Source organism: Castor canadensis, chromosome 11 (assembly GCF_047511655.1).
Source record: "Castor canadensis chromosome 11, mCasCan1.hap1v2, whole genome shotgun sequence".
Taxonomy (NCBI): Eukaryota; Metazoa; Chordata; class Mammalia; order Rodentia; family Castoridae; genus Castor; species Castor canadensis.
In genome coordinates this window covers 107,511,291-107,535,939 of record NC_133396.1, presented here as the reverse complement: position 1 = coordinate 107,535,939, position 24,649 = coordinate 107,511,291, and the positions used below count along the sequence as shown (strand labels likewise).

General features: G+C 42.9%; 2 protein-coding genes across 2 annotated transcripts; one reads left to right on the top strand and one right to left on the bottom strand.

The window, feature by feature from the left end:
- The first annotated feature begins 2,735 nt into the window (after positions 1–2,735).
- On the top strand, positions 2,736–5,461 carry S100a9 (S100 calcium binding protein A9). The gene is made up of 3 exons (XM_020179313.2): positions 2,736–2,895; positions 3,257–3,421; positions 5,084–5,461. The coding sequence occupies exons 1-3, from the start codon at positions 2,797–2,799 to the stop codon at positions 5,345–5,347; spliced, it is 528 nt and encodes a 175-aa protein (XP_020034902.1). The 5' UTR covers positions 2,736–2,796; the 3' UTR covers positions 5,348–5,461.
- A 10,681-nt stretch (positions 5,462–16,142) lies between these two features.
- Positions 16,143–17,755, bottom strand: LOC109696302 (protein S100-A12-like). The gene is made up of 3 exons (XM_020179316.2): positions 17,597–17,755; positions 16,860–17,019; positions 16,143–16,397 (listed from the first exon to the last, which is right to left on the bottom strand). Exons 2-3 carry the CDS (start codon positions 16,995–16,997, stop codon positions 16,257–16,259), a joined length of 279 nt encoding a protein of 92 aa, XP_020034905.1. The 5' UTR covers positions 16,998–17,019; positions 17,597–17,755; the 3' UTR covers positions 16,143–16,256.
- Between the last annotated feature and the right edge of the window lie 6,894 nt (positions 17,756–24,649).

Here is a 24,649-nt window from a genome sequence, read left to right as displayed (position 1 = left end):
TTTTCTCTCATATGTGGAATATAGACCTAATATAAACACAGGCAATATTATGAAAACAGGCCACTCTAAGGGGAGGTCACATATGAGAGGGGGAGGGTAAAAAGAAGGAAGTTAAGAAGGTGACTATGGTCGATGTTCTTCCTATAAAGAATGAATATAGAATTCTGAAAACTTGTTGAAATCACCACAAGAAGAGGAGTAAGGTAGAAAGAACAAAAATAGAGGAGACAAACCAATTTGGATTATAATACATATATACATGGAAATGTCACAAGGAAATTCCCTTTATAGGTATTCTAAACTAACAAAAATGTCATTTTTTATTTTACAAAGTCAGAGAACAGGAAGACAGAACAGGTCCTGTCTGGGGAGGCTGGTACCAGTGGGAGGGGGACGGATGTGGGGAAAGGGTGTAGAAGGGTGAATATGATACAAATCCTGTGTACACATGTATGTAGATGGAAAAATAAGACCTGTTGAAACTATTCCAGGAGTGGGGGGAGGAGAGATATAGGAAAATGATGGAAAGGGTGAATTCAAGTATGATATATTTGATATATTGAAAGAACGTTTGTAGATGCCACAAAATACCCCCAGTACAAAAAAATATATATAAATAAATTTTTTAATGGATCAAGGGCCAGGAATGGTGGCTTAAGTCTGTAATTCTAACTATTCAACAGGTTGAGATTGAGGAGGACAGCAGTTTAAGGTCAGCCCATTTAAACCAATGGCTGGGCACGGTGGCATGCACCTATCTTCCCATCTACACAGAGAAGTGCTAATAGGAGGATCATAGTCCAGACCAGCCTGGGCATAAAACAAGATCCTATCTCGAAATGACCAAATGCAACTGGTGGAGTGGCTCAAGTGGTAGAGCGCCTCTCTAGCAAGCACTGAGGCCCTGAATTCAAACCTCAGTATCTCCAAAAAAATAAGTAACCAATGCAAAAAAAGTGGTAGAGCACCTGCTTAGTAAATATAAGGCCCTGAGTTCAACCCCTGATACTGCCCAAAAAAATGGATCAAAGACCTTAATGTAAGAGCTGAAATTTTAAAATTGCTAAAGGAAAACATGGCAGAAACATCACAAGATATTAGGCATGGGCAACAATTTCTGAATAGAGGTCCAATAGCTCAGGAAATAATAACAAGAATTGACAAATGGAATTGCATCAAATTAAAAACCTTCTGCACAGGAAAGAAAACAATTATCAGAGGGAGAGACAGCCTACAGAAAATCTTTGCCAGTTTCATCTGACAGGGGATTAATATCCAGAATACATATAGAAATTTTAAAAAATTATACACTAAAATAATGAATATTCCAATTAATAAGTAGGCAAATGAATTGAATAGATACTTTCCAAATGGAAAAGTACAAGTGACCAATATATGATGAAAAAGTCTTTAGCCCTCAAGAAGATGTAAATCAAAATTACATTGAGATTCCATCTCACCTGAGTCAGATTGGCCATCATCAAGAAAACAAACACCAACAAATGCTGGTGAGGATGTTGGGAGGTGGGGGGAAGGGGACTGTTGGTGGGAATGTAAATTAGTGCAGTCACTATGGAAATCAGTATACGAGTTCCTCAAAAACTTAAAAATAGAACTTCAATATTATTTAGCTATACCACTCCTGGTATATACCGAAAAGAATCAGTCAGTATACAATAGAAATTCCTGCACACTATTCCCTATAGCCAAGTTATGGAACCAGTCTAGGTGACAATCTTTATCCATGAATAGAATATATATATATATACACAATAGAGTTTTATTCAAACATAAAGAAGAAAGAAATTATGTCATTTGCAGGAAAATGGTTGGAACTGAAGATCATTATGTTAAGCAAAATAAGCCAGACTCAGAAATACAAGTGTCATATGGTTTCTTTCATATGTGGACTTTTTTGGAGGGAAGGGCAAGAAAGTAGAACGGGGACTATTAGGGATGTGGAAGGGTAAAAGGAGGAAGAAGAGAGGGAATAAGCATAACGGGAGGGGTGAATATGCTCAAAGAGCACTATATACATGTATGAAAGTGTCACAATGAAACCCATTACTTTGTACAATTGGTATATTCTAATAACCATATTTTAAAAAATAAAAGCACAGCTGTCTTCTAGGTTCCTGGAGGACTAGAGTTTGAGTTGGGAGCAGGACTTAGAAGAGTGATGCTAAGAGATGCTGGGAACACCTTGACCCTGACAATCTCTCACAAAGACTGCAAAAAGTTGGTAAAACCAGAATTTCCCTCAACCAGGAACCAGGATATCTGAGTCCAGTTCCTGCTATGTCACCAATTAACTATGTGACCTTGTCAGGTCCCTCTATGGGCATCAAATTTTTCATCTATGAGGCAAAACATCTGATCACTTCTGAGAATCCTTCCAACCTGATCTACACCCTACAAATCTAAGAACCCCATGGCAAGACCTAGCCTTCCTAAGAGCACTCATCACCAGGCAAGCACAGGGGAGTCCATGAATAGAAGGAATAGACTGCCCACATGGGGTAAGCAGAATGGGTCCTCAGCCAGCCTCTGACTGTCACAGTATGCATCACAGTAGGCGTGAAGAGATCAGGGGAATGGCAGTCTGTCTTGCTGGCTTGTTCAGGAAGAGCAAGGGTTGGGTGGAAGGGAAGTGAAAAAACCAACCAGCTTCCTCCAAAACCAACTCCAGGCCCAGGGCTGGGAATTTCACAAAAAAAGCAAAAAGCACTATGTGAACATTTCCTGCCCTGCCCTGCCCAAGCCTCCTCCCTGGCAGTGTTACCACACTGCTCAACTATGAAGCAACCTTTCCCAGAGAGGGCCTATAAAATGGCTGCCTGTAAAGGCCAGGCCAACACTGCTCTTCCAAACGCTCTGTGTGGCTCCTTGACTTCGGTAAGTGAGCTGCCAGCTTTTCTGGGCAGACACCTGCCAGTTCTTTCTTTTCTCCCTGCCACCTAACTTTCTTCCAAACCCTCTGCCTAGACAACCTCTTTGGTTGAACCTACTCACTTTATAGCTTCCTTCACATTTTCTTTGAGCCTTGTACCCTCAAATGCTTTGCTTTCAGGCATTCTCTAAATGGTCTAACATTCATTGTTATGTAATAAGCTGTCTCCACTTTAAGTGACAGCCTGTGCTTTCTTTTTATTTTGTTAATCCCCTCCCCTTCCTTCCTGCCAGTGGCAGGCAGCCATATTAAGGAAACTTGACAGTTCATTCTAAGTGCCCCAATCCTGGTTTCTCTATTATTCAGATAGAGTGCAAGAAGATGGCAAACCAAAAGTCACAACTGGAACGCAGCATAGACACCATCATCAACGTTTACCACCACTACTCTGTACGGCAGGGGAATGCAGACACTCTGAACAAAAAGGAATTCAAAGAAATGGCAAAAAAAGAGCTGCCAAACTTCCTCAAGGTAGGACTTGGTTAAGGAGGGAGGAGGGTGCAGTACACAGCAGTCAAGGAGAAAATTCCAGCTCCTTTTTCCTAGTAGCAGCTGGTGCTCTCTCACTAGAGGTGATCAAAATTAGAAGCACCAACAGTCAAGAAATTGTTCAGTTGAACATCTGCCATGTGTGAGGCCCTGTTCTTAGCACAAGGACATAGTACTAACAGGGAACCCGCTCTCCCAATGGGAGAGACACACAGGTCATGAACACAGATAAATCAAATGGGCCTAAGGGCTTTGAAGAGAATATGATGGAGTCCTGTAGGTGAGCTGGGCTGGTTGAGGCAGAGATAATGCATAGGGTAGACAAGAGGAGGTAACAATTGAGCTGAGACCTGGTTGTTGGGAAGGGAAGCACTTGAGAACCACCCTTGCCAGTAAAATGAGTAACTAAGCTTCAGCTAAAAACTACAGATAGACCTGGAGGGTTTTTCATATCTTTAGGGTCTAGGGTAGAAAATAGAGAAATAAAGAACATGTGGAAAGGGCCCCACACAACACTATTATGTACAAAGTACTCTGTCAAGTGTTAGTGTTTTCCCCTGGTTAGAAATGATTAGAAGGGTGAGATACATGAGTCCCAGTCTCAGTTCCATTCCCAAAGCTGGTCATCAGGGGTTACACATCCAGCCCTGCCTGGAGCCATTCTCTGGCACTTATAAGGTAAAGAATTGCCACTCTGGGTGGTTTTAGGGACACCAACAGCTCCTTATAGGTTGAGTTCTCTAAGCAAGCAGGGTCCTGGGACAGAATAGACAAAGAGGTCTACAAGAGACTGTATGGGCAAGGTTCTTCTCTGCATGACCCCTACATGTGTCCTACCCCACACCCCAATGTCCCCTTCCAGAAATAGAGTGATGGGCCAGAAAGGAAAGCCCCTTGACAATGAGCCACTCAGTTTCTGGGAGGGGGCTTAACTGAGGCACTCCACCCAGTGGTTGGCAGAGCTGGAGCTAGTTGGTGTTCTCTGCCCCACCTAGATCCTCTGACCTCACCTGATGCTTCCCTTCACATACTTTATCACATCCTTTGGGGTTATGAGAGCACCTGCACTGCTTTCTACCCCATCCCAAGGTCCCAACACTCTTATTTCACCATTATGACTCTAGAATGAGCTTCATTCACTGTCTAGGCATTTCCAGGGCAAAGGGAAGGGAGGGAGTGACTGAGAAGAATGGAGGACATGGGACAGACAGAGCTATAGGTCAGAAATGAATTTGCATCTCTATTCCTTTGCTTCCAAGCCTCCTCAGCCAGTTTATATGAAAGTTATTAACCAGTTTATACAACTTGGTTTCCTCTGGTTGTCCTCAAGGAAGACACCATTTCTACATGTTAAATTTGTTATAAGGAACAAATAAGCAGACAGTTCCGTACTTACTAATTATTTGAACTTCTTCTGTAAAATAGTCATGGTAGCCAAGTTATAGGGCTATTAGGGAAATAAATTTGAAAGTGTTTAGAATATGCTTCATTGTGGGCACTCAATCATATCATCACTTTAAATTCTTAAATTCAACTCCAGGGGCCTGGCTTCCCTATGCATTTGCTATTCAGTTATTCATTGTGTTCCCTGGTCCCTACTTCTGTCCACACCTGTTCCTAACAATTCTTTTCTCCCATCCACAGAAGGAGAATAGGGATGAAAAAATCATAGAAGACATCATGGAGGACCTGGACACAAACCAGGACCAGCAGCTGAACTTTGAGGAGTTTGTGATCCTAGTAGCAAGGCTGACCAATGCCTCCCATGAGGAGATGCACAAGAATGCTCATGGAGAAGGCCACAGCCATGGGCCAGGCCTTGGGGGAGGTAGCTGTGGCCGTGGGTCAGGCCCTGGGGAGGGTGGCCATGGTCACGGCCATGGTCATGGCCATGGTCACAGCCACTAAACAGGGCCCAAGCCATCCAGTACTTGCCCAACCAAGGCCACAGGGAATGTCATGTCATACCGCCTTAGCTGTGAGGATTGGGGTTGGAGAGAAATAAAATCTTATTCCATGCCAGTGTTCTACGTGCTTCTTCTGTCCCTTTCCCAACTTGTTCTTCCCGAGGGTCTAAGCACTGGACAGCCTTGTTCTTGTCTTCAGCTTAACCCCTCCATTTGATCATAACAAAATGATAACCAGCAACATGTGTATCTGTTCTGAGCCCCTAGTGCACATAGGCCTCACTGATCAGGTCCTAGTCATGCTGACTAGTCCGTCAACATGGCCCCTGTCACTGCAGCAAGCAAGGACAGTATATCTCTTCCCCTCAACATTCCAGCCACTTCCCCACCTGGACCCAGTAGCTCTTCTCCCATCACTGTCCATACAGTCACCTCTGTCTTACTAAAACTTGTTTTTTCTGGAAATCTTTAAGAGATGAGCCTAGAGAGTGCCATGTCTGGGGACGGAAACTGGAGGGCAAGCAGTAGCAACAAGGGTAAATTAGGTGTTATTACCTGTAAACTTATCTAAGGGACCTAGTATCCTAAATGTGGATGCTGGCAGGGAACAGAGGGTACTCATATAGGTGGAAGTGGTAGTTAGCCCCTTGTCCACCCCAGCCCCAACAGGGTGGTGGAGTGAAAAGAGCACCACATAGCCAGCAAAAGAAATGGGTGCTATAGCTAAAGGCTCCATGAGTCTTGTGAGGAGCTTGGGTTCTGAGTCCAGAAAGCCTCTCTGCCTGAACCCTCTGGTTTTAAACCTCAAGGGCCAGTTCATCTTCCCAGGGTGATGGTGATTCCTCTAGTCCATGGCCAGCTTATCTTTCTAGGGTATTGGAGATTCCTCTAATGTGAGCTCAGAACTCAAGCTAATGGGAGCATTTATCTGCTCCTCTGAAAAATCTTTGACCAGCTTGACTCCAGTTTCCCCAGGACTCATGTCTCACACAGCCTCCAGATCCAAGAGCCTACCTACCTACAAGTGACTCCTCTTTCATCTCCCTACCCTCTGACCATAAAGTCCCTGCTCAGGTTATAACTATCTGGCAATCACAGTGGTGTGAGGGAGTTTCCGATAATCTGAGTCCAGATCAGGGTCCTCTGTACCCCTCCATTCTTTTAGTAGAGAGAAGAATCATGGAAGTAGGATTTGGGGAAGCTTCAAAAAGACTACGATGAAGTAAAGAATACTTCATCGGTTTCTTGAAGTATTGAGCAGAAAGTAGAAAAGTCCAATGTCACGTAGATTTGATCAAGATAGCAAATGAAAAAGGGAGCTTGAAATCCATCTGTTCCAATGTCCAGATCTCCCAGCTTCTTCCCCAAGGCTGAGCACGAAAAGGTGGAACCCCTACATCAGATTTCTGCTCGAAATTGTCCCCTCCTCTGCGGTGTGAGCATTGAAAGGCCCAGAAACTAACTATTCTATGCCATGAGCTTGATAACAGAGTTTAGAAACCCTCATCAGCCCTTCAGCAGTGCCTCATTTGGAGATCTGGCAGCTTGTACATTTATCCACCCCATACCCACATCCAGGGAGGCATCACCATCTTTATCCCCTTCTGCATCAGATTGGAGCAGAGGAAAGAGACGCATCCTGGGAGCCAGGAAGCCCAAATTCTGGTGCTGGCCTTGCCAGAACCCTATGCTTAAGGCAGGGTAGGTAGGGGCTTCCCCCATCCCCTCTACCACCATTACTTATCACATGTGCTGTAAATATGTCTGTGACTCTGTCTCCCACACTAGACCATGAACTCCTCAAGGGCAGACTCTATGCCTCTGTCTTATCCTCAGCTTTACTCCCAGACCTAGAGTGGAGTCTGGTACAAAGTAGGCTCACAACAAATATTGACTATAAAAATGTTCAAAAATTTCTCACATGCTCCATGCTTTCTTCTCAGGAGAAGGTGTGGGGAAAAGAGAAGGAGAGTTGGATTAAAAACATACAAATGGAAGCCTTCTGAATGATCACGATAGACTTTTAAATCTGAGTTAAGGGGCAGCAGGCTTGTGGAACTCTAAAGGCTCCTCCCCCACTTTGTTTAGTCAGACCATTCTTGCTTTTATGTCACATACACTGGAAGTTCGGATTTAAAGACAGATTTGCTATGAAAAATGTTTGAAAACTATTGATTCAGTATAAATTGTCCCATCCCTACCCTTGAATGATTCTCCCCAACATCACTGCCGTGTGGTTGAACCAACCCTACCCAAATTCTTCCAGGAAAGGGAGTGTCCTCCTTTGACACTGACATTCAGAACATTCATTACACTCAGCCAAAATCTGTCTCCTCATGCCTGCCAGGCATTAATCCTAATTATCTTCTCAACTCTAGGAACACAGAATAAATCTAATCCTTTGTGCTCACTTTAGCAGCACATACACAAAAATCTAATCCTTTACAATCCTTCCTTCCATCCATGCATTCACCCATCCAATTCTTAAAACTGTCTCTCTAAATGGTAATCAAGCCTCTCTCCAGCCTCTTCTCCTTTGGGCAGGAATTCTCTTCTCATCCTGGTGTCTCTAGTGTGTCCCCTAGGATCCATCAAGTCTCAGCCAGTATCTCTGCCTCCATGAAAATGTCCTCCACCCTTCTCAAGAACATATGACCTTCCTCCCACAGTCCTACAGAACTCTGATATTTCTACCTTGCACTTCAAACACTGCATTGTAAGCCCTCATCTGCAAGTCTGACTATGAGGTTCTGAAAGCCTGGACTATGTTGACCTGCTCTACATCCCATATTACAGCATGGAACAAGTTCTCATTGAGTATTATGGATGAAAAAGCCAAGGAAGGATAGGCCTGTGGCCCTGTGGGACTGGAGAAAAAGCTTAGGTGGTGAGTATGTGGTGAGGAAATTGAGTGTGCCAGCTGTCTGGAGATTTGGAAGCTGGAAAAGGACAGAGAAGATGAATCTTCTTTGGTGCCAAGAGTGCTTTCTCTGTGAACTTATTGTGAGTATAGCAGATTGTTCTAGAAACAATCTAGAACTTGCTAGAACAATTGTCCTAGCAAGCCAGTTTTACAGAGGTCCCATAGTATTTTCTTTAAACATAGTTTAACAGAACTGGCTAGAGTGATTTAGCCCCTTCTTTTCGACTTGCCCCTTCCATTAAAAAACTGGTCTATTGAGTAAAACAGAGATAGAGAACAAGAATGTCATTGTAAAGGTTAAGATTCCCATCCCACAAGAGAATTGGAGACAACCTGTATGGTTAACAACTCCTTTTGGGAAATAGGAAGTTTGGGGTTTTCCCCAGCATCATAGTGACTAAAGGACGGAGAAGAGCCTGTCATCAGATGATTGTCCCCCAGTTCCTATAAGGGGAAGTCTGGAATTTAGCAGTGGAACCTGAAATTCTGGATGTCTTTCTGAGAAGAATGAGGATCAAATGCAGTCTCAGCTTCTAGACTCTGCCCAGACACATAACAGCTCTGAATGTGCTCTAGGGTCTGGGTGGTGTAAAATTGCTCTAGAATTTGGGAGATAAATTAATTTCCTGTCCATTCACTTATTTGCCCACTCATTCACTTGACAGTCATTAACTGTACACTTACTTTATGATGGGCATTGCACAATGTGCCAAAGAGCCACTGTAGTTATTAAGGTTCTGTCCCATTGTCCAGGAGCTCCTAGCCTGTGGGGGAGATGAGACAGCTCCTAAAATCATTCTAATATGGAAAATGAAAGGCCTGGGAGGAGTGAAGTTAGGTGAGATTTTGAGGTGGGAATGACATCCTTCAGGAAGGGCTGTCTTCCTAGAGTGGTGAGATCTGGGTGGCATTGAGGCTGAGAGATGCAGACATCCTGGTACAATTATGAAGATCTTCAGAGCAAGAACACATGTACAATGGTGTGGAAGTAGCAGATGTGGGTTGAGCAGGAATGAGGAGCACTGGGAGTCTGAGGGAGAGAGGTAACATCTACAGCTGAGAACAGGGTAACTACTGAACCAAGGTGCTCACCTCTTGCTCAGTGAAGCAAAGGGAAGACACAGTGAAGACTTCGGGAAGGGAAGTGATATTATCTTATCTGTACTTTATAAAAGTCTTTCTACCTGAGGTTTATGGCATATATTTGGGGTGGGAGCAAGACTAGAGGCACATAGTATGTTAGGAGGCCATCACTATAGTCCAGGGGACAACTGAGCAGAGCCTGCAGTGGTACTTTTCAGGATTTCAGACTATCCAGGCTCTACCTCAGTTAGGCAAGGTACGACTCGCAACCCCTATGGGACAAATAAGGCACTGTAATTTTTGTGCTGTTTGCCAAGATCTTGCTAGGAAGAGGCTTCTGCTTTCACCAACCCAGTGAGGCAATCTTACACAACCCTGACACAGTCCCTGATCTGAAGTAAACTTCAGAACCCAGCCTCAGGGGTCCACCTTCTTCCAGAAGTTGCTTAAAATGTATGTTTTAGAAAGCCCTGTGTCATGGATTTTGACATTTCAATTACCAAGTTGACAACACTGAAACAGCTGGTTACTCAACTCCTGTTGCCTCTTGGAAGTCAGACCTGACAAGTAACTCTGTCCCAACATTCAGGTCAGCTCTCTAGCCCAACTGGACCCCCACCCTGTCTTCTAAGATACCCCCACAAGAGACAGGGAAATGAGACTCAGCAGGGAGACTGCTGGTCTCTCCCAGTTTTTTCCTTTCACTGTGGGTTCTCCTACTTTTGCCCACATACCAGATTTGTCACATGCAGATCTTATAATGAGTGAAGGGATTGTTACCAAGAGCTGAGGTGAGAGAGAAAAGAAGGTACACAGGCAGCCACAGCAGGAGTACAGGATTGCAGTCTGCAGCCTGGGGTAGCCCCAACTCAGTGTGAGTCTGTTCCTCCCCCACAATGTCCGCAGCCTCTCTCCCCATTTCTTCTTGACCTGCCTTTCTCTTTTCTCCTTTGAATTCTTCTTAATTTTCTCTGTGCTCTTCTTACTCACTGCTTTCTACCCTCTGTACTCAGTGGTGAGATGCAGCCCTGTGTCACTAGGATTCCTGGGTGGGGTCCATTTGTGAAGTAACTAGGACCATAGCTAATCAGAGACAATTCCTTCAAACTATGATGCTCAGGTTGCAAGCCTCCTCTTAATAATGAAAGAGGAAAATACAATTGCATCTTTCTCTCTCTTTCTCTCTCTCTCTCTCTCTCTCTTTCTCTCTCTCTCTCTCTCTCTCTCTCTTTCTCTCTCTCTCTCTCTCTCTCTCTGTCTCGCAGTACTGAGGTTTGAATTAGGGTCTCATGCTTGCTAGGAAAATGCTCTACCTCTTGAGCCACACCCCCCAGCCCTTTTTGATTTGGTTTATTTTTCAGATAGCATCTTGCACGTTTTTGCCCAGGGCTGGCCTCAGATGATGATCCTCACATCTCTGCCTCCTGCTTAGTTGGAATTATAAGCACATGCTAACACATCAGGCCTTTATGTGCCACTTAACAGTTATTAAGTGATTTGCTGTTGTTCAAACATTATTGTGTATGTTTACATTAAACTAGATGATGGAAGTCAATCAATCCTTGTGACCACTTGATGCTATCAAGAGACTCAGCAAACAGATGTGTGAGACTGCTGCATTAAATAAAACACACTGTATTGTTTTAGAGTAAACATTTTAATAACCAGGAAAAACACTGGTAAAAAGTATAATAAATACATAAACCAGTAACATAGTCATTTTATTATCAAGTACTAACTATGCATGTAATTGTATGTGCTATGCTTTTATAGGACAGACAATTCAGTAGGTTTATTTACAACAGCACCATCATAAGCACAGGAGGACTGCCTTGCATTGCATGTTATGTAGATATCACTAAGCCATAGGAAATACATAAGTCTATCATAATCTTAAGAGACCACTGTCATATGTGCTGTCTGTCATAGACATAATGACAAATGTAATTATGACTGCAGGAGGGCCTGGGGTATTAAGTCTGGTAAAAGTTAGCAGGGAGGTCATGATGATTGCCTTCAAATATTGTTGAGGCCTAGAAAGAGGTGCCTACAAGGTGGTTCACTTGCTGTCGACCTATCCCACATTCCCCAGCATCACCACAAGCATCTCCCTGACATGCTGTGCCAGCTGTTCATTCCCTTAGCCAGAGCACAGTGACTCATTAAAGGAAGCCAGCACTCACCACTTTGCTCATTCTGTAAAATTCAGTGAGAGCCCGCCAAACACAGGGCGCTGGGTCAACAAAGCCTGTAAGTTTCCTGCTCTCTTGGAGCTTGTATCTCAGGGAAAGTCAGACAATGCCTAAGTGATGGAACTGGCTGCCTAGGCCTTTTCAGATGGGGATGGAGTCCACGGAGAAATTAAGGAAGGAAGATGTGATCAGGTGACTGCTAGGTGTGACAAGCAACCAAGTCAGGCCTTGATAAGGAAAGAACAATAGATGTGACAAGTAGTAGCCTCCAGAAGAGGCACTTTGGAGAACCTTTAGAAGGGTTTGCTCAAATAGATGATTTATGTTTGGAGGTAATTCTGAATGCTACAAGGGAGAGCAAAGGTGTGGGGAGTGTTGAAGAGGCCCTGCAGGAGCTCACTGATCCTGACCTTGTGTCAAAAACTGGGCTAGGTCCCTGCCCTCAAGGAGTCATTGATCTAGTAAGGGTGACAGATAACCAAACAGATATTCTCAGCACTGGTTTGTGGAAAAAAATTAGCAAAGATGGTATTAAGCAAAGACAGCTGAGAGCACAGAAGAGGCACTCTTCATCTGTCGTCTTTTCTTGGGGACAGGGAACTGGGAAAGAAAAATGGATAAAGGAAAGTTTCCTCAGACTGAGTTGTGAAAGGGCAAGAGTTGCACTTTTACATGCCCAGTGCTGTTAGGCAATGTGTGAAATCAGAGAAGCAAGTGAAGTTGGGGCCCTTGCCCTCCAGGTTTTTACTGTATACTATAAATGTGAGTTCAGTATAAATGCAGGGGGGATGTGAGCAGATGAGCTCCCAAGAAGACTTTACTGGAGTTGAGTCTTGGCTTGTAAACAGAAAGAGTCAGAAAACTCTTAGTCTGGCACCACACTAGTGTATACAGGGACAGTGCTGTGAACAAAGTCACAGCAAATGAAGAGATCAGTAAGACAGCAGGAGCAAAAACTAAGAGCTGAGCAAATTCCTGGGAAAGTGGAGAATGTTTCATAGCATCTAGACAATATTCTCTGTGGCTCTGCGATCCTTGGCGCTCTTATTTGCCTGTTTTGTCCTACCAGTCATGGGATCTAGTCTTTGTTTTTGTGATGGGACTGGATATTGCTAATCCAAACAGCACTTTACTGATGGCAAGACTGTTGTCAGAAAAGGGGAGCCATTCACCCAAACTCACTCTGTGAAGAAGCTGTTGATCCAGGAGTTTAACCAAGCTCATGTGATTCCAAGTTGTGCGTTGTTTTCACCCTTAAATACCTATGATTGATGGATTTTGACCAAGTTCAATGGCCCTCAAGCTTTTTCTGTAAATTCAGTTCAATTGTGGTGTAGCTGACTTTATGAAAAAAAATCACAGATGTTAAATTTTCTCATAAAAGCAAATACACTGGGTTTTGTTCTTGTTGATTGCTGTTTATTTTTTTATATGTCGGAAGTGGTCACAAATGTGTTCATTAAATGCAAGTCTAGTCTGTAGACCCACAGCTTGGTGTCATCTAAAGGCCTTTAGAGAAAGAAATTGCATAGTTACCCTTGGTTAACTTTCACTACCTCTGCTGCCCATAGAAATATCCATGTTTGCTTTGATTCCAAATTATCTTTAGCTGTTATGACTGTGGCAGACAGTGAGTCAACAATGATTACCTCCTGTATAAATTATCTTACTGTTAAGGCCGATTTCAGATGAGTGCTTACTCTGCAACAGGTGCTGTGCCAAATGCCTTTACCTATGCTCTGAGTTTATCTAACCCTCACACCAACTCTGGGAGAAATGTGTGCTGTTATCCACATTTTATTGATGGGGAAACTGAGCATTAAATATTTTAAGTAATCTGTTCTAGGTCTTACAATTTATAAGTGGTAAAACTAGGAGATGAAATCAAAAACCTAACTTCAATCTTCATCCACTTGGTCCCATACCTTAGTGCCCAGAAATACCCTCTTTCATATACTCCCTCCCAATAAGCGATGTATTCAAAGACCCCCTCCATCTATATCCTCTTCAAGAACCCTTCTTTCCATTATCTCAGAACTGTAAAACTGTATCACATCTCAGTGCTCACCTACACTAAAATGAATTTTTAGAATCCACTTGGTTTTAAATATGAGGAAAACAGAGGCCCAGAAGGTTTTTTGCCCAAGGTCCTATACATTTCCCTGCATGCTCCCTTCTCATCCACATCTGGTGTTGTAAATCTTCCAAGATTGGGCCAATCCAGAGTCCTCCTTTCTGGACTTCAAATTTCTTTCTCTTCTGTCAATTTCACATCACCCCCACCTTCGTGAAGTCCCTGGAGGATGTCATTTGAACTGGGCTTTGGCATGAAAGAAGTAGTGCCAGACCCAGAGAAGCTCCAAGCAGCTTGGAGCATAAACGAGAGTAGACAAAGGCAGTGTTGTGAATGAAGGGAAGCAAGGGTGCTGCCAATGAAGAACTCAGAGTAACAGAGGAAGAAAGTTCCCAGGGAACTGGAGAACGTTCTGCAGCAGCTGGGCAGTAGTCTCTGCAGCTCATTGATTCTTTTAGACTTCCTCACTCATTTTTCACACTTCCCTACTGCTTCAGTTTTGCTGAGCTCAAATTCACATCTCACAGATACAGTTGTTTCTTTGGGAGATGGGGCTTTGCTGACCGGGATGGCCAGAATTGTTATTTACTAGCCTTAGTGCTGAATCCCAGCTTCCTATATACATCTCTCCATGGCTTCATACTAAATAAGCCAAGAAACACCCTCCCAATAAAAACACCCATTCTTGCTTTTCCCCATATTTGTCATACTGGAATTCCAGCATCTATCCAATCTTCCTCTATATATTCTGCCCTTCTGACCTGTTCCTACTGCTGAAAAGCCAAGGGGAGCAAACATTATAGGGTCTGCCAAAACCCAAGGCTCCACCCTGGAGGCTTCTTCCATGCTTTTCTCGACATTCCCATGAAGTCAATGTGACTGTAAGGACAGGGCTTACTTCTGATTCCATTTCCTTGTTAATCCTGCCTGGCTCAGCAGTTGGTTGAAGGGAGACAGTGTTAGAGGGAAGGAAGGACCCCAGTGACTCTTACTGATCACATGAGTTGCATTTCCCTCCATTGAACATTGATCCCAACCAACACCTGTCCCTTTCGAAGGTAAGTCCCACACTGAGAGATCATGCTTCTTATCTGACTGTGGGACCATTTGTAGGAAATTAACCAGCAGACTTACTTATTTCCACACATCCATACCTTTAAGAATATTTATCAACCATGGTCTTAGACCATTTGTACTGCTAGAACAAATACCACAGGATGGATATTTTATAAACGACAGAAATTTATTTCTCTCGTTTTGGGAGTCTTCACAATCTGAGATTAAGAATCTGGAATATTCAGTGTCTGATGAAGGTTATTTTCTGCTTCCAGGATGGAGCCCTATTGATACATTCTCCAGAGTGGATGAACAATGTGCCCTCATAAGGAAGAAAGGACAAAGGGGCAAAGTCACCTGACCAATCCCTTTTATGAGGCACTAATGGATCCATGAATGTGGAGCTGTCATGACATAAAGCCCCCAATATTTTATACTGTTGCATTGTGGAGTAAGCTGCAACATGAATTTGGAGAGAGCAAATATTCAAACCATAGCAAACACGTCCCTCCTGCCAGGCCCGATGGTGTACATGTCCCTTCACCATCTCCTTTCCAACTCCTCCCCCCCGCCATCTGCTGTTTGAGAGAACCAAAGAAACTATTCATTACTATCCCATGCTCATGAATATGCAAATTCTGCACTGTTTCCACTTTTATTTCTTACTTTCCACCTCTAAAATGTCTCCAGCATCTGACCAACCCTGTCACCACCCTTACATCTGCATACCTCAGCCCCCTTGTCTCAACAATGATCTCAGGCTGCTGAGTCCAATATAGTAGCTGTGAGCTCAGTGTGGCTATTAAGCCTTAAAATTTATCACTGTCTGTGAATATATTTGAAGTGTGAAGTATACATTGTATTTCAAAGGCTTAAGACAAAAGAAAAGAATGTAATATGTCCCAATAATAAATGAATACTGTTGAAGTGATGGTATTAATGTCATTTGTAGACCCATATCCAACACCCCACTCAAACTCTTTATCTCAGTGACTATACCCCAGGTACACTGACTTCTGTGTACCTGGTCAAGCATGTACCCACCTCAAGAACTTGGTCTCTCTCTGCCAGGAACTCCTGGCTACCAGATATCTTCAAGCAGCTCTCCTTCATTTCTTTGAAACTTCTGTGCAAAAGCATATGCTGACCATCCTATCTAAATCAACATTCTACTCCTACCACTTCCAAACCTACTTCCCTTCTTTAGTTTTCTTCTTCTCAATTATTACCTACTAGACTAGCATATGATGTACTTTGATTTGTGTGTTCATTTATTTCCCAATAGAATGCAAGTTCTGAAGAAGACAAGGAATTACAAATGGTGGACTTTCAATAAATATTTGGTGAATAAATGTAGCATTTACACCTTTTAAAAGGTATAAATGAGGTTGTTGGTAGCAGGGGTGAGGTGTGTGGAATTTGAGGGCTATGGGCATAGAAAGCATCAAAAGTATACAGAAACCAGAAGTTTTCACAAGTACATTTATTAACTCTCACTCCCCTAAGTCAAGGTGGGGCTTTGGTGAGGGGAGAGAAATACCTTCTTGGGGACATTATTGTTAAATAGCCATCAGAGAGCTTCCTAATTCTTGTGGATATTATCATGGGAAATCTCCAACACAGAGGCCACCAGAAATAAGAATTCCTTAAAGGTGACCTGTCCATCTCCATTTTCATCCAGATCCTGGAATATTTTGTCAATGGTAGCTTGATCTTTGGTATTCTAGGAGAAAGGGATAGCAGAGACCATGAGCTCAGAGCCTCCACATAAGATTCTTCCCACCTTTCTCAGGCCTCCCATCCTTCAGGGCTCAAAATAGGGTCCCAGAAACATTAATTCATCAGATATCACCACATTAGAGAATCCAGTGTGGCAAAACTGAAGACCTCAGTGTTATGAAACATCCTGGAATCACACAAGACTTGTCATAGGAAGTGCTCTAGAGTCACCTAAACCACCTCTCCACTCCCCTGCAAGTCTTCACTTTATATATGGGAAAACAGATCCCAAAGAAGGGTACTGAGTAAAACCAAGGTTATAGATAAGGACAGTGACAGCAGAGGCACTATCCCACAGACAGGGAAGAACATCCTTGGGAGCTCACACAAAAGTGAACCTCACCACAGTTCTTGTCACACTATCCTTCTCCAGTACCTGCTCCTCAGTAGAGAGGGCATTGCCTACCTTGATGGTGTTTGCAAGTTCTGTTACAAGCAACTTCTTCAGCTCGCTCTTGGAGAGGGTGTCAGGATGCCCCACTCTGACTGAATACTGGTGGAATATGTTGATGATGCCCTCCAAATAGTTTTCAAATGTAGACATCTTCTCAGCTTCACGTTATCCTCTTAAGAGACAAAGGAGATGTAGTGGTAGCTCAAACCCCTCCCCTCAAAATTCACTCTCCCTTCTTTCTGTATCTAGGTCTTAGAGAAATCATGAAGTCCTTCAGTCCTGCTTTAGGGTCTCTCTTCTTTGTTTGATCAATAGCGAGGTGGATATTTGTGGATAGGATGGAGAAGAAAAGGACATGTAACACTGTCTAAAGTCTAAAAGAGTCAACTTTGATTTCCCAATGTGTCCCCCACTCCTTCATCCACCAGGGAAGACCATTTGGAGGTAATTGCTCACTCAAACTCACCTAGGAAGGGTTCTTAGATTGGCTGGGCTGTTGCCAAGCGATAGTACTTTTGCTGCTTACAGATGGTTACCAACACACCCTGCTAAGCCGACCCTTAGTCCTGAGGCTGGTTCTATCTAGCAATTCAAGAGCTTGTCTATTTAGCCCAAAATGTATTGTCAGACCAAAGGTACTCAGGCAAGTGGAGATCTGTGGGCTGCAACACCCTGTGATTGCAAAGTGACCACCTGTAATCACAATCCTATTGATCAGCCAAGGACCCCATCAAGGAAAAGGCACTTACCCCTCAGTGACAGGTATAGAGCTATAGCAAGTAGCCAACAGTAGTGAGGGACATAAGCCAAGGAGGCTTTTATAACGCAGTTCAGGTTTCACCTTCAACCTTGGGTGAAGAAATCTTTCTTATTCATCTTTAGATGATTGCCAGACAATGTTCTGTTGCTCAATTGCAGGTTTGAACTTGTGGCTTTGACTGCAACAGGAGCCACTCATATTTCACTCACCCTGCATCTCAACCTAATCCTTTGCCTGAAGCAAAGACACCACCCCACAAAACAAACCACACTCTGGTGCCCTGCACTTTTCTCAATGTTAGGTCATGGCCCAGTATTCAAATTCAGCTCCACCCTACTTCCTAGCAAAGGCTTAGAGAGCAGATTTCACTGCCTGGAAATACAGGGAAAAGAAATTAATTACTTTTAACAAAATGTAGTGTGAAATTATTAATAATAGAAGAAACCATGCCCAGTTATATGGGAACTACATATTAATCTTTTCAATTCTTCCATTAAAAAACTGTTCTTAAAAAAGATCCCCTGTTTGTTAAGAAGTGACTGACTGGACACTCACAACACACCAGACCCTGCCTTACTCAGACCTTACTGAATCCTCAGGGTTGGTCTGTGAGCTGCTGCTGATTGCATGTCTATTTTGCAGATGAAAAAAAATGAGTGTAGAGAGATTAAGCAACTTTTCTAAGTATCAAACTCAAAATTGTCTGATTTGAAAACTTTGTCACTAGTTAATTTTTTTCCTGGAAATAAGAATAGATTTTATTATTAAAAACAGTAGATATTCATTTATTTTATGGAACTAACATTTTTGGACAATATAGGTAATCTTTTTCTAGTCATTTACCTAATACAGTCATTCTCAATTTACCATTTTTAAAAAGTCTGTCCTCAATGCAGGCTATATCCCCAGAATCACTGTGTGAAAAGCTCCAGGCCAACCTCAGGAACAGAGTAGCACTAACTAAGAAGACAGATGGCTGCCCATCAGGAAGTTTCAACTGAATGGATTCAAATAGCTTTTCTAAGCACTAGCACAGAGAATTCACCCAGTGAAAGAGAAAAAGGTATGAGAAGGCAGTCTGGACATAAACTGCAGTCTCCATAGTGCGCTGGTGTCCATGCTCACTGGGGCTATTTTTCAGACTAGTGTGAAGCTCCAAGACAGCACCTGAGACCATCTCTGAGCCCTTGGGCATCCTTGACTTCTGTGAGCCTGTGTCTTAATTTTAAGATCATCATCACACTGGAGTCATTTGTCTCATGTTCTCAGCTGAGAGAACATGTAGGAAAGTGCTTAGAAGCAGTCAAGTGTGATCTTTACACTTTTTTTTCCTTTGCCCTTCTCCATCCAGCATGGATGTCAGTCATTCAGCCCAGCCAGCACTGACCTGGGCACTGGTGTACAGTTCAGAGTCAGCCTTCAGGGAAGCCTGGCTATGGACACTAGTGGTATCCTAGAACAACAAAGAGACCTTGCCCTCTTTATCCTAACAAACTCCACCTAGCATGGTTGCCATACACTCCAGCTTTCCCTTCAGAGGAAGCTTCTCTCACTCCACCCCAGCACCAGCCAAGGTGCCTGTTAGGGATCAAGGTGGTTAATATGCAACACACACATGGCACAGTTCCTGGCTGTCAGTCTGGACTGTCTTCACCACTCAGAAGAAAGTCCATGGATCATGGCCTGTGCAAGAAGGCTGGGACTCAGTGTAGCAATGGGGGTCCAAATGCATGAAACTGTTCTGTAGGATACAGTGATAGAGGACACATGTCATTAAACATGTATCAAAATCCATAGAATGTACAACACTATGAGTGAGCCCTAATGTAAATCTTAGACTTTAGTAAATAATAATTATCAATATTGGCTTATCAATTTTAACAAATGTACTACCATAATCCCAGATGCTAACAATAGAACTCAGAGGGAGAAAGCTGAGGAGGTTATATGTAAACTCTCAGTACTTTCTGCCCAATCTTTCTATAAATTAAAAACTACCCCCAAATATTGATTCATTTCAAAAATACTGCCACATATAAAGTAACTATGTACAAAAAGTAATAGGGTACTGCACAACAAGAAACAAACTTGCCAAAAAAATTTGGAGTCAAATTGATATAAACTCACTTTGTGAAATTAATTAAATAGCTATGAAAAATGCAGCAAACCTAGAACATGTGATAAAAGTTTAGCTAGTAAGAATATAATTAGCTCTTGGGTATGGAGGCATGGCTCAAGTGCTAATGAACCTCACCAGTGTGACACCCTGTGTACAAACCCCAGTACACACCTTCCATGAGTCATTAACCTATCCATGAGGGTGATGCTGTCATGACCTATCACCTACTAAAGTCACCACCTTTTCAGACTGTTGCAGTGGAGATTAACTTTCAACATGAATTTGGAGAAACACAAATATTCAAACCATAGCAAACACCTCCCTGCTCCCAGGCCCTGTGTTGATAACATTTGTCAAGAGCATAACTGTTTTCTTCCTGTCCCTTCTCCCTCTTCTTTCCAACTCCTTCCCAACCCTTCCCCTCTTTGAGATCACCAAAGAAATTGCTCATTACTATCCCATGATCATGGACATACAAATTCTGCATTCTTTCCCCTTTTCAAATTCTACCCCAACCATCATGACCAAAAGTCCACTCCTTCAGGGAGTGTAGTTGACTCCTGACCTCTTCTTGCTGTCCCACAATATTCCCAATGTCATTTGCTTACTTCTGCCACTTCATGGGGATTTCTGATGACCAAAGTTTATCCCATCTGAGGTCAAGCTTCTTAAAACAAGGAATGAGTCTTTCATTTCTGAATATCCCTGTACCTAGTCCAATGTCATTGGTGGAACTCTCTGGAATAATCTTTCATTTGTCAGTTTCAACCTACAAAATGTCTTCAGCATCTGACCACCCCTTGTCACCACCATTACCATCCCCATAGCCCAGTTCCCTTTGTCTCTCCAATGACCTCAGGCTGTAGCTTCCAATACAGTAGTTTTGAGATATTTGTGACTATTGAGCACTTGAAATGTATCCCTAACTGTGAGACATGCTGGAAGTATAAAATGCACTTTGGATTTCACAGGCTTAAGACAAAAGAAAAGAATGTAATATATCACAATAATACTTACTGTTGAAGTGATCATATTCATGTCATTTGTAGACCCACATCCTACCCCATCCACAACTCTCCTCTCACTGACTAATTTCAGGTATACTGACTTTTGTGGTATTCTTCAAGCAGGTCAAGCATGTGCCTACCTCAGGACCTTGGTTCTGTCTACCAGAAACTCCTGGCTACCAAACATCTGCAAGCTGCTCTCCTTCATTTTTTTCAGACTCCTACAGAAAGCATATACTGACCATCCTATCTAACCCAACATCCCACTTCTTCCCCTTCTACCCAAACCCAACTTCCTCACTTTAGCTCTCTTCTTATCACTTATCATTACCTATTAGAGTAGCATATGATTCATTTTGATTTGTGTATTCATGTGTTTCCCAATAGAATGAAACTCTGTAAAAGGCCATGAATTAATATCTTTGACTTCTGGCTATAATAAATACTTAATAAACATTTGTTAAATGAGTGAATTAATGAATGAATGAACAAATGATGGACATTCAATAAATATTTGTGAACCAATAGAGAGGGGTTCTCAAGGATATAAATGAGGTTGTTTGGAGCAGAGGTAAAATTTGTGCAGTTGGTGGACAATGATCATGGAAAGAAAAAAGTGTTCAGATACTAGAAATTTTCACAAGTGCATTTATTAACTCCCACTACCATCAGGCAAGGCCTACATTTGGTGAGGAGAGGGAAATACCTTCTTCAGGAGATTATGGTGAAAAGGCCCTCAGAGAGCTTCCTACTACGTGTGCATATTATTATAAATAATCTCTAAAATCTCATTAAATCTGTCCTCTTCATTTCCATTTCCATCCAGATTGTGAAACATTTTGTCAATGGTAGCTTGATCTTCAGTGTTCTAGGAGAAAGGGATAGCACAGCCCTTGAGTCCAGAGCCTCCACATGATACTCTTCCTCCCCATTTTCAGGCCTTCCGTCTCTCAGAGCTCAGTGTAAGGGGCCCAGAAATGCAAAATCATTAGACACCACTGTAGTAGAGAATCCAACGTGACAAAACAGAATTCATAAGTGTCATGAAGCACCCCAGATTCACACAGGACTTTCCCTGGGAAGTACTCTGCAGCTCACATAACCCATCTCCCCCTTTCTTGCATGTCTGCACTTTACATATGGGGGAACAGATCCCAGAGGGAGGAACTGAGTAAAGCCAACATGACAGACAGTTAGTGACAGGGGCAGCAGAGGCTTTATCCCACAGTTGGGATCTTTGGAGTATCAAACAAAAGTGAACCTCACCCCAGCTCATGTCCAACTATACTACTCCACTTTCTGCCCCTCAGGAGGGGGAGCATTGCTTTCCTTGATGGTATTTCTAGTTCCCTCAAAAGCAGGTGCTTCAGCTCACACTTGGAGGCAGTGTCTTAATACCTCACCTGGATTCAATAGTGGTAGAAGGCCTTGACTATGCCCAAAGGTGTTCTTCCAGCATAGCCATCTTTCCAGCTTCACATTGACCTTTTAGGAGATAAAGGAGATCTTGCAGCTCCTCCCCAACACTTCAACGTTCACTCTCCCTTCTTTCTGCCTCTAAGGCTTAGAGAAAGCATGCAGTCCTTCAAGTCTTCTGTGTAGTTTCTCAAATCTTTTTGATGCATGACAAAGTTTTCTTTTGTGGACAGGATGGAGATTAAAAGGACATGTAACACTGTCTAAAGTCTAAAAGAGTCAGCCTCAATTGCCCATAGTGTCCCCCCATCACCTCATCCACCAGGGAAAACCATTTGGAGGTTAGCACTCACTCAGACTCAGCTGGGAAGGGTTCTTAGGCTGGCTGTGCTATTCTTTTTCCCTAGGTAATAGTACTTTGGCTGCTTACAGATAGTCGCCACCCCACTTAGGTAAGCTATTCCTGAGTCCTGAGGTTGGTTTTACCTAGCACTTCAACAGCTGTTCTACTTAGACCAAAATTCTTTGCCAGGCCAAAGGTGCTCAAAGCAAGTGAAGAGCTGTGGCTTCCAACACCCTTAATATCAAAGTGGCCACCTGCTATCAAAATTCTATAACCTAGCCAAGGACCCCACTATGGAAAAGGTACTTACCACTCAGTGTACAAGTATAGAGCCATGGCAATAAATCAACACTAATGAGGTACTCATTAGTCGAGGAAGCTTTTATAATGCAGTCCATGCTTCAGCTTCAACATTAGGTGAAGAAATCTCTGACTCATCTTGAGATGATTGCTGGACAGTGCTCCATGGCTCAAGAGCAGCTTGGAACCTGTGGCTTTGACTACAACAGGAGATGCTTAGATTTCACCCACCATGCATCTCAACCTAATCCTCTGCCTGAAGCAAAGCAAATACTCCACAAACCCACCCACACCTGGTAACCTGTGCATTTCTCAACCCTAGGTCAGGGCCCAGTCTTCACGTCAGGTCTGTCCTTCTTCCTAACAAAACCTGAAGAAGTAGATTTCACTTCCTAAAAAAAGAGGGAAAAGTGAGAGTCATTTACTGAGTGTCTATTACAGCAAAGATGACAATGATAACAAAAATAACCAGAGTGAACATTGAATCCTGAAAAAGGAAAAAGGACATTGGTTAAAAAGTATGGAAATCTGAATAAAAGAAGTTTTCAAAAGCATCTCATTAATTTTTACAAATGTACTGTGATACGCTAATAATAGGGAGGATACCATGCCCAGGTATATGGAAACTGGGTATTCTAGCTCGATTTTTCTATAAATCTAAAACTGTTCTAAAAGAAGAGCTCTGTTTTTTAAGAAGTGAAAAGGTAATGGGCACTCACAACCCACCAGACCCTGCCTTACAGTGACCTTAATTAATCCTCAGGGTTACCCTGTGAGTCACTGCTGATATGACATATATTTTGCATATGAAAAAAAAGAGTGGAGAGATGTTAAGTATCTAATATAAGTGTCAAACTCAAAACTGTCTCTCTTCGAAACCTTTGACATTGGGTAAATTTTCCTTAAAATAAGAATAGGGTTCTATTTTTAAATATTAATACCTAGTCATACATTTTGTAGAAATAACTTTTTTTGGAAGATGCAGACAAACTTGTAACAGACTCTGTTCTTTTTTTTTCTTTAGTGTTTATCCTAGTAAATTCAATTTGCAACTTTACTACTTAAAAATTCTGTCCTCTATGCAGCCTATGCCCCCAAAATCACTGTGTGAAAAGCCCCAAGCCAAGCTCAGGGACAGAGTAACACCAACCAAGAAGGCAAGATAGCTGCCCTCCCAGAACTTGGAACTGAATGGATTCAAACAACTTTCTAAACACTTGTACAGAGAGTTCACCCCAGTGAGAGGTAATAAGAAGGTACAGGGTATAGTCAGGACAATGAGCTACCACCTCCATGCTGGGCTGGGGTCCATACTTACCAGGACTGTTTTGCCAGATCAGTGTGAAGCTCCAGGAGGACATCTGGAAACAGCTCAGAGCCCTTGGGTACCTCTGACCTCTGTGACCCTGTGTTAATTTTGAGATCATCATCACACTGGCCTCCTTTGTTCCTGTTATTGTGAGGTTCTGCTGAAAGAACGTGTGAGAAAGTGCTTGGAAGCAGTCAAGTGTGATCTTTACACATTTCTTTCTTTGTCCTTTTTAACCCAGCATGGATGCGAGTCATTCAGCCCAGCCAGCAAAGACCTGAGCAGCTGTGTCCAGACCAAAGACAGCCTGCAAAGGGCCTTGCCCTAGAAACTAGGGGACTCCTTGAAGAACAAAGGGAACTTTTCCTCTTTGTCCTAAAAAATGCCTACCTGGTAACAGAGCTATACACTCCAGCTTTCCCTCCACAGAAAGCTCCTCTCACCCCACCCTGGCACCAGCTTCTCATTCTGTGCCCAGCCAAGGTGGCTATAGGGGAATCAAGCTGATTAACATGCAGCAAGCATCTGACACAGCCACCACTGGTGTG

Coding starts and splice junctions, on each gene's coding strand:
- S100a9 (XM_020179313.2), top strand. CDS start 2,797: ATGAAGCAACCTTTCCCAGAGAGGGCCTATAAAATGGCTGCCTGTAAA. Junction 2,896..3,256: donor TGTGTGGCTCCTTGACTTCG/GTAAGTGAGCTG, acceptor TCTATTATTCAG/ATAGAGTGCAAGAAGATGGC. Junction 3,422..5,083: donor AGCTGCCAAACTTCCTCAAG/GTAGGACTTGGT, acceptor TCCCATCCACAG/AAGGAGAATAGGGATGAAAA.
- LOC109696302 (XM_020179316.2), bottom strand. CDS start 16,997: ATGTCTACATTTGAAAACTATTTGGAGGGCATCATCAACATATTCCAC. Junction 16,398..16,859: donor AACTTGCAAACACCATCAAG/GTAGGCAATGCC, acceptor CCTTTCTCCTAG/AATACCAAAGATCAAGCTAC.